Raw genomic sequence first — 10,234 nt, forward strand, 5'->3', positions numbered from 1 at the left:
TGTTAGAAAGTAGATAAATAAATAAATAAAATACAAATGAATGACAAAAAGACCAGTCACAGGAATACTTACAACAATAATTATCATGGTCATACAGGCTTCAGTTCTGTTGCCATTTATTGTCCTTTCTCACTTCATGACTGAGGCATCTGCATGCAAGTTGACATCTGCAGGACCTTCATTACATCAATTTAACCACCTGTGTTAAAACAAGCGATTTCAATGGTGCTTTAATTTTCTGTCTTCCTGTTGGATTCTTGTGAAAACAGACATGCGGTGACTTCATTTTGGCTCTACAATAAAGACATTAAGCAGTTAAACAGTACATTAGTTCCATAAGATGAAAATATGCTTTAATAATCAGAAGTTAGAGCAGCCAAACAATAAAAAAAACAATGTACCTCAATAAAATAATTACAAAATCCCAAAAGAAAAACAGAGTTAAAAAAAATAACTACACAAAGGAAGGAAATGTCCTGTATCTGTCCTTGAGGCAGCAGGGTTGAGGCAGATGTTAGAGAAAATGTTTAAATTCCTGTCCAATGGGTGTGCAGAGGGTGGGAGTGTACACAGTTACGACTGTGCATGCAGACACTTCATAAGATACACTCTGCTAGTAGTAGTTTTGCCTCCAGACGTGCTTAAATTGTTCATGGCACAGGTTCAACAAGGTGCTGGAAACAGTCCTTTTTGGTTCACATTGACATGACAGCATCACACAGCTGCTGCAGATTTATTGGCTGCAAATCCATGATGGGAATCTCCTGTCCCATCACATCATAGAGGTGCAATGCTGGATTAAGATGTGGTGACTGAAGAGGTCATTTGAGTACACTGAACTCACTGACATGTTCAAGAAACCCATTTGAGATGATCCGAGCTCTGTTACATATTGCATTTTCTTCATTTTCTTTCAGCCATCAGAAGATGGTTACACTGGTCATAAAGGGATGGACAAGGTCAACAACAGTACTCAGATAGCCTGGGATGTTTAAACAATGCTCAGTTAGCACTAAGGGATGCACAGCAAATCAAAACTTATCAGACAAGGGAACATTTTTCCAATCTTCTGTTGTCCAGTTTGGAAGAGCCTGTGCAAAGTGTAGCTTAGCTGTCAGGAGTGTCATCTATCCTGGTTTTCTGTTTTAAGGTTCAATGTACGGCACATTCAGAGACGCTCTTCTGTATGCTTTGGTTTAATGAGTAATTATTTGATTTATTGTTGCCTTCCTATCAGTTCAAAGCAGTCTGGCTATTCTCTGGATTATGGCATCAACAAGGCATTCTTGCCCAGAGAACTGCTACTCACTGGAGACTTGCTCTCTTTATCATACACTTGCAAAAACACATTAATTTACATTTTAAAAAACATATACATGTATAAACAGTTGGAAAATGGATGGGTGTGTGGAGGAAATTTACATAGAAATGTATGTTAATTCAGTCTATACAGAAAGGCCACACTACTGGTCAAAACTTGAACACTTGTTCCAAAGTTTCTGTAGTAGTGCAGTGTTGCAGTGATTTATCAAATTCCTTCCTCTTTTCTAGCTTAATCATTCACATAAATATAAAAACAACACCATAAAAAATGCAGACAGTAGTCTTTCATCACATCTGTTGAATTTGTTACAGCAGAAAGGAAAATGTGTATCTTTGAATGCCAATATTTCCACACTCACAAAAACAGAACGATGGTTTAAAATTGAAGCTCTTAGTATTTAACACTCGCTCAGATCTTGTTCAGAGGCATTTCAGAGGAAGTTATAGATTTATCTTTTCTTGAGGTCAAAGCAACAAATCACTGATTCTTGTCATTGTTGAGATGCCGCTCAGGTATTTAGGAGTCGAACAATGCGTACAGAGAACAACTGTGGCACATATTGGCAATATAAGTTTTTTACAAAGCGGAATAGCATTTTTTAAAAGGACTGTCTGACTGAGGCAACGCAACATGTGAGGTGTCTTTATACAGATTTTGTCATGTTAACTTTTGTGGTTTATTCAAACACTTCAAAAGAGGCAAGTCAAGACACTGAATCCCACCCTCCCTCCATATTGTGCCATGCATAATTTGCACTGTCAGCTTTTTTTTTTTTCCCCAGGAGAAAATATTCATTCAAGTTCTGTTCTCTTTAGTTCTGTTGCCATTTATTGTCCTTCCTCAGGTTACAGCTGTGACATGCTTGCATGCTGATGCCTGTCTGCAGGGCTTCAGTTCTAAAACTTTATCAGTGCACCACAAAAAAATGAGAAGAGTCTTGAGTAAGAGATATTATTTGCTTTTACAGCAAGTAAAAGCATTTATTGCATTCTTACAAAAGCACATAAAACAAGCACACATTTTGAAAAACATCCTTGGATTGCTCCTTAGCCAAAAGGACCCTTTATCCTTTGGCTTGATAAAGAAAGCAGATATACAGTACAGTTGTAGGTACACATATACTTGCATTAAACATTGTGCAAACCAGTGATGACTCTAAAATGTAATAGTTACTCATGTATAAGTAAAGTACTTTATACTTCAACATTACATTTGTTTTAACAGTGCTGTGTTGAGGAAGAATAACCATGAGACTTCTTTATCTTCTCACGAATAAATAAATACTAAGACACTGTTTAGTGATTAAAAACATCACAATAAAAACTAATATGAACAAGGGCATACACTCCATCGCATCTGTTTAAATTAAAACGCAATACAAAGTCTGTATCTGAACCGGTAAGTCCTGAAATGTGAAAACACACAAAAAAAAAGCAGAAAAGAGGCTGAAAGTGTAAGCTCTGAACAGTTAAACTCTCTCAGATGCTCTTCAGAGGTAAGTTTACAGTTGTTGTTTTTAAGGCAAAGACAGGCTTGAGACCTTCTATGTACAAAATAGTTGAGGGTGTTTACATGAGCCGAGCAGGCTGAGAGCAGTGCAGCAGTTAACTAGTCATCAGTGTCATCCCTGCCAACGTGAAACTCTGTTATCTCCTTTGCAATGCGTTCTGCTATCATTCTGCTGCTGGCCACAATCAGCCTGCGAGACATCAAATCAAATGGTCCACCTGGTAAAAAAAAAGACAAGTAAAAATTAATGTCGCATTCTCTTCTTTCTTTCAATGTTACAGTATACGTGGTTAAATTATCAACTTGCTTCTGACGATGCATTAAGCAGTGCATGTTAAAAATGTGTGTGGGAGTAACAGCTGATAGCCCTGAAGGTGCTTTTCTGTGCTGTTATTGAAGCTGAATGTTAAAAAAGGCCATTATCTTATCTTGTAGGAACTTCTAAATTGAAAATAAAAATGGAAATTGGAGGTTTTTGGAGGACAAAAAGATATGAAGACTACAGACTACCATGCGGTGGTTAGCATTGGCGCCTTGAAGCCAAAAGGACCTGGTTCGAATCCATTTCTGGATGGTGTCTGTGTGAAGTTTGCGTCATCTTCCTGTTCATTCATAGATTCCCTCCAGGTACTCTGGTGTCCTCCCACAGTCCAAAGACTTACAGGTTAGGTTAACTGAAGATTCTAAATTAGTCGCAGATGTGACTGTGAGCTTGAATTGCTGTCCGTCTCTTTGTGTTGGTCCTGAACACAAGCTGTCTAACCCCACCTCTCTTAATACCACAACCTTGGGATAAGCTCCAGTTCAGTGTTGAACTGAGAGACAACAAAAATCCATGAATACATCAGGAACACATCAGGCCACAACTGATCACATGCTTGGTGAATACCTCAAGCAGCAGAAACCCAAGAAAGAAGAGGAGGAAGAAGAGGAGCCATCTATTTGCACGGATTAAACCACCAGCAAATAGAAGAAGTGGCTGATATTGAGATATCCTACCAATAGGTGGACAAAGCTGGATTGAAAAACAGCACAGACGCACTAATAACAGCAGTACAGGACCAAGCGCTAAGCACTAAGATCAGTAGAGCCTGGGGTTTACCACACCAATCAAGACCCTATGAGACAATTTGACACATAACAGCAGGGTGTAAGATGGTAGCAGGCAGAGCCTATATGGAATGGCATAACCAAGAGGCCGGTATAGTATACAGGAACATCTTTACAGAGGATGGCCTGGAAGTTCTGAGGTCAAAATAGGACACGCTCGCCGGGGTGGTTGAGAATGACCATCTGAGGGACTTCCAGATAAACACAGACAAACTGGTGATGGCTAACCAACCGGACATAGTAGTGGTGTACAAGCAGAGGAAGATGGCTGTAGTGTTAGAAGTAGCTATAATAAGTGATAGCAACATCAGGAAGAAGGAACATGAGGAGGATGGGAGCAACAGTGGTACCCGTAACTGCCCCAATCGGAGCACTCGGGGCAGTTATGCCCAAATTGGGCGAGTGGCTCCATCAGATGCCAGCAATAACATCTGAGATTTCTGTCCAGAAGAGCGCAGTCCTAGGAACAGAAAAGATACTGTGCAGGACCCTCAAGCTCCCAGGACTCTGAACCCGAACTAGAAGGATAAAGACCGCCCGCAGCGACAAGTTGGGAACCCGAGAGATAGTTGCAAATGAAAATCTCAGCAGATCAGCCATTTCTGAAATCCTTTATCAGCCTGTCTGCCACTAATAACCACATTCAAAGTCACTTAAATCACCTTTCTTCCCCATTCTGATGCTCCGAATGAGCTTCAGCAAGTTGTCTTTATCATGTCTACATGTCTAAATGCACTGGTTTTATGCCATGTAATTGACTGATTAGGCATTTACGTTAATGAGCCACTTCTGTTGGTGTAGCTAACAAGATTTTCAGTGTGTGTGTGTATATACACACACACACACACACACACACACACACACACACACACACACAGAGGCACGGGTAATAATAATAATCGTTTTTTTCCTCCCCAATTATTACTCATGACACACTACTGTCTAAACACAAATACACACATATTGTATGTTTGCCAGTAATCTGACTTACTGCTCCACCCAATCAAAGATGCAAGCTGGTGACAAAGATAACACACTAATAAGCTCAAGAGAAAAATAGATGGTGAGGATGTTATTGATGTATATACAAGATCCAGGTACCTTACTCATTTTCAGATTTTACAGTAAAAGGGTCGCATTTGAAAAGACCTTCAGCTAATCAAAAACTAAATAAATAAATGGGACTCTGAACAGTAAGTAACTTAGAAACTTGCTCCACCAACTACATGCTTTCTGTCACAGCACTTTTTAAATAAACAGCTTCATAACTCAAGACTGTGCCTACTCTTAGGAGCATTGCAGTTGTGAAACTAGAGAAACTCCAGCTTCCTTAACACACTAAATGTCAGGGTAGCAGTTACGTCCTAATTTAAGATCAAAATTCTCTGTATCAAGTGCAAAGCCAGGAGCAAACCTTTCCTCATCTCTTGCTGTGTTTCATGGGGCATTTATAAGCAGCAAGAAGGATAAAAACCAATAACAAGAACTATTGACCATAAATTATTCATAAACAATAACTTCTGTTGTGTTTGCACTTGGAGAACAGCAGCCCATTCTTGCTGCTTTGTTCTGTACAGCAAACTCCTACAGCAATCCTTCCATTTTTCATTTCATCCAGTGACTCAGCAGCCTTTCAGTGTTCAGTGTTGTTTAAGGAGACACATTGTCTCAGTGACTCACCTGAAATGTCCATGATGACTCCTCCAGCTTCTCTGACAACTGCTGCCCCTCCAGCCATGTCCCAGCAGTGGATGCCCATGTGGTAGTAAGCATCAGCCGATCCGCACGCTACCAGACACATGTTGACAGCTGCGCTGCCTGGGGAGCGGATTCTGTGGACGGAAATGGGATGTTTGCTTTCAACTTCCAGATGCTCTGCTAAGAGTTAAGTATGTTTTTTGGTGCATTTGCAGTTATAATTCTTGATTTTTTTTTTTTTTTCATTTTTGTAGGATAAGCAATGTGTTTTTTTTAATGGTAGGAGATAGCACTTCAGCAAAATCCAGTCAGTTTTGCAACATTCTAGTTACCCCTCTATCTAGTAGATTTGATGTTAGAGGTAGAATCTGACATTCAGTGCGGCATTCAACCCCTTTTCATTTGATTTCAAGGCATGATATGAGGTTCTCTCTGTTGGGTGACTTTTCATTGTGAAAAAGTCACAGAAAACAAACTTATCGGTCATCGAGGTTAGCACTGACCACAATAATCCATAAAAGAAGTATCAAAACAAACACCGCTGTCATTTTCAGGATGTTTCACCACCTTTAGGGGCAGTAATGCAATAAGAAACAGCTGCTACAGGAAGCTCTCACTTTGCCCTGTTGCTGCTGTTGTTGTTGTTGTTGCTGTTGTTATTGTGAGAGAGAACACCTGCATAAGATCAGATTGTGGTAGCAATTTCATGCACTTCTTAATTACAATGATTAGGCTTTACTGTAAACAAATACACCAGCTGTTCTGTATATCTGAATAAGCAGCTGTTCAGGGGGTGTCTGGTGTACTATTAAACTAACACTGGATGTACAGCTTGTACATATTGAAGTGCATATTTACCCATGTACAGGGATGCTGAGGATGTTTCTGATGTTGGCCATCATTGTTTGAAATTGCTCGGCGTCCTTCTTGAAGCCCATTTCTGTCAGCACCAAGGATTTACTAATATCTTGGAAGGAAACAAAAAAAAACAAGTATACTAATAAATAAAATATCATTATTCACTCATTATACAAACAGCTGCAGGTTTGCGCTCTCTGAGAAAAACAGAAATGCAGTCTGTTGCCGGTACAGGGAAAGGATTTTAGCTCCATCTGGTGGATTTGTTTATAATTGCAACTTCTCAATATTCACCTTCTTGTCCAGACACCTTGATTGGGGCTCCATTGCAAAATGCTCCCTTTCCTTTACGTGCTGTGTACATTTTATCTTCGATGCAGCTGTAGACAATCCCAAACTCTATCTGAGACCAAGCAGCAGCACAGAAAACAGCACCGATTAATGTGGGGCTGGTTAAAAGACAGCAGCTTTATAAAAGGAGAATCTTTAGATATTAACTGGGTTAATGGTCTGCAATCATGTTAATGTTTCACATAATCAAAACATCACAGTTTAAACACATGAGTGGTTCGCATACAAAGCATACCTCTTTCTTCACTGTGAAACCGATTGATACAGACACAAACGGGAACCTGCAAAAGAGAACGTTACAATATAAAGCATTCAATTATGGAACTCCCTTCAGGTTTAAACTCAGAGGAATCCTTTTCCATTATCGGTTCAGTTTCATCAGCGTTGTCTAATTATCCCTGACAGAGAGGACAATCCAAGAAAGAATCTAATTAAAAGATAAAAATAGTTGAAGAGCAACAAAGATAAAAACAGAGCTAGAACTGTAACGCAGAGATTTTTACAACATTTAATCGCAGACCGTGCTACCTGTGAACAAAGTTGGTGGTGCCATCGATAGGGTCGATAATCCAAGTGGGACTGTCAGAGAGGGCGCTGGGGGCGCCTGCTGCTACGGACTCCTCGCCTATAAAGCTTCAAAGTGAAAAAAAGAGAGAAGAAGTGAAAATAAGAGTATGATAATTCTCTGCATCGTCTATCAGGTACCTCAGCTGTAAAGTAATAACGCTGCACTTGACACGTGCTCTGTTTTCTTTCCAACCAGAATATGTGATATTAGATTTCTACCACGCTGGACACAAGGCTGTAGCAACATTACGGAACCCTGGAATTTTTTCCTGAGTTCTTGTGTTTCAATTTCTCTTGGAAATCTTTACATGTATAAACATTTCATATGCTGGTAGCAGTAATTTAAGACTTGGTAGAACAAAGTCTTAAGCAAGCAAAGTAAACAAACCAACCAACAAATATCTTTTTTCTTAATATTTGCAGGTATCATGTTATTAGGGGACTAGTGTTATTAGGGACTACATGTAACAAATGTGACCTCCGTTTTAATACTACTAGCGTAAAAATAGAGGTCGCATTCCAGTTAAGATTGGATGGTAGGGCTGTGCTATATTCACAATAATACTGGCATACATTTGTTCGTTTGTGTTTTTACTTATTTAAAAAAAAAAACAAAAAAAAAAAAAAAACATGTCATATTGCTTAATCAAGGATAGCAACACCATACGTTCCCCAGCATGGATAACAACAAGATAAGCCTAGCCATGTCTGAGAGCAAGAGCAGCATGTCAGCCTCCTATAACAACTTAGTACCTAAAAAGGGAACTACTTCAACAACCTCAAAGAAAATACAGGACTTTAAAAAAATAAAAACATGCCTGGAAATTGTCCCTGCTAAAAGAGGGAACATCAGTGTGTTTACCACTAGAGGCAAAAAAACCCACACAAATAAAAAGGCCCTCACAGAGCATTATTATAGCACTCACTAGTTAAACTCCATATGACAGGAAAAGTAAATGGTGGATGGAAATTATTGATGTGGTTACGTGGTAGCGTAAGCAGTTGGTTAAAAAGCTGTAAGGCCCAAGATACAAACTCCCACATAGAAAATATAATGTGACAATATCAAGCAGCTCCTGAAGACTTACAAGGTTAGGTCACTTCTGTTATTGTTAAATTAAAAAGGTAAGCAGTTATTTTATACGTTTTTACTTAAAATTTCCAGGGAAAACACTACTGAGGATGTGTTTGATATAATGCTGTGTCACCATTAATGCTGCTGCTACTGCTGGCACCTTGTTTCATTAGACTCACACTTGGAATAAGGTAGTCTGTAATCAGTGACAGCAGCTTATTGGAGAGAAAGGATGAAACATGCCCTTCGTTCCTTTGTACTAATATATGCTGCTGGCCATAAGCTGCAATTACTGATAAAACATTCAGCAATTTTTTCCTCACAAATATCATTAATGGAAATTTCCTTATAATATCATAATATACTTTTGAGGTAATATCTCCCACCCCTACTAGATGGAAAATCGTTAAACCATAATAAATCATGCATACTTCTCACCATGTTCTTAGACCAATCAGCTCACATACCCTCTCTCATGTCCATGTTTTCTAATGAAGTAGAGTACCTGTGCGTTGGGTACTTTTCCCTGATGGAAGATATAATGAGCTGTTCCACTTTCTGGTCCGTCTCGGTCACCAGGTCAACCGCTGAGCTCTTGTGCATGACAGCGATGTCCTTTTGGAGCGCCTCGCAGATCATCTGGCAGAAACACAAAAGTGAGAGGGGAAAAAAAACAAAAGATTTCTTGGATGACTGACTACATCTGCTGCTTTAATTAGCTTCACGTGTTGGTGTTAACATATGTTGGTGCCACAGATGACAAGATGTCTAGGCTACAAAGTCCAAATATATTTATGAGCTGTAATTATTGTTTCTAGTGTCTGGATAATGTGACTCTTCACAGATGGAAGCCTCTGTATACATTGGAATAACACACAAAAAAAATTAAAGATAAAAACAACCCACACACACATTACGCTCAAATGTCGAGATACGTAAGCAGCAGTAAAATAGATTTTGATGAAAGCGCCCACACGGTTGCTTCTTCAACCTTTGCTTGATTTAAACAAACATTTACCTCAGTATTTTATTTGCATTTTTAACAAGTACCTACCAATTTTATTTGGGCTCATCAATACTTTGCATTCAACTATTTCTTTTTTCAAATCCAACACTGAATAATTTATGATCCAAACTATATCACCGATACATACAGCTGACCTCTGTACATTATGCATCTGAGGTCAAAAGTTATTGTGGTACATTTTTATATGATACTGTTATAAGTTCTTCCATGCCTCTTCTAGGGACAGCTGTGGCCAGAGGGATAAAGAGCCATTTCTCAGGAATAGTTTCTTCAATTTTGGCATAAACAGAGTCGAAGAATAAACAGATAAGAATCTGGTGGTCAAAAGCCAAGGTCAACCCATTTTTAGCCATAACTCGACAATTTACAAATAATGATACAATTTCACACAAATGCCTAGGAGGATAAAATGATAACACTTTGGATGAGATAACTTTACTGCAAAAACATCATATTTTTTCTAATTGTTTGAGTGTAATGTGTGTGGCCATTATTCAAGGGCATCACTCAGGAGCATCAGGGGCGATTGGGACCACAGTTCACATTTGGCCAGATGCTGAATTAGGGACACTGATCACGTGAAAACTGTGGACACTGTATACACCTTCTGAACTGCCAGTGTGTGGGAAGTGATTTATTACATATCTGTCTGCACAGTCATGGGTGTAACGTGCAATTTGGCTTTTTTGTTGTTTGTTTTGGATTATGTGCTAGT

At 39.1% G+C, this 10,234-nt stretch overlaps 1 protein-coding gene across 2 annotated transcripts in view; it reads right to left on the reverse strand.

Moving 5' to 3' along the window:
* Positions 1–2,266: 2,266 nt before the first annotated feature.
* The window catches only part of impa2 (inositol monophosphatase 2), a 201,350-nt gene continuing 193,382 nt past the window's right edge, over positions 2,267–10,234 (reverse strand). For both annotated transcript variants that reach the window (XM_076888261.1, XM_004551921.4), the window contains exons 3-9: positions 8,998–9,131; positions 7,379–7,483; positions 7,086–7,131; positions 6,794–6,902; positions 6,500–6,608; positions 5,624–5,775; positions 2,267–3,051 (exon numbers count right to left, since the gene is read on the reverse strand). In XM_076888261.1, the coding sequence (XP_076744376.1) occupies positions 2,933–3,051; positions 5,624–5,775; positions 6,500–6,608; positions 6,794–6,902; positions 7,086–7,131; positions 7,379–7,483; positions 8,998–9,131 (774 nt within the window). In that variant the 3' untranslated portion in view covers positions 2,267–2,932. The remainder of the gene's footprint in view (positions 3,052–5,623; positions 5,776–6,499; positions 6,609–6,793; positions 6,903–7,085; positions 7,132–7,378; positions 7,484–8,997; positions 9,132–10,234) is intronic.

This window comes from Maylandia zebra, linkage group LG9 (genome assembly GCF_041146795.1).
Source record: "Maylandia zebra isolate NMK-2024a linkage group LG9, Mzebra_GT3a, whole genome shotgun sequence".
Classification (NCBI taxonomy): domain Eukaryota; kingdom Metazoa; phylum Chordata; class Actinopteri; order Cichliformes; family Cichlidae; genus Maylandia; species Maylandia zebra.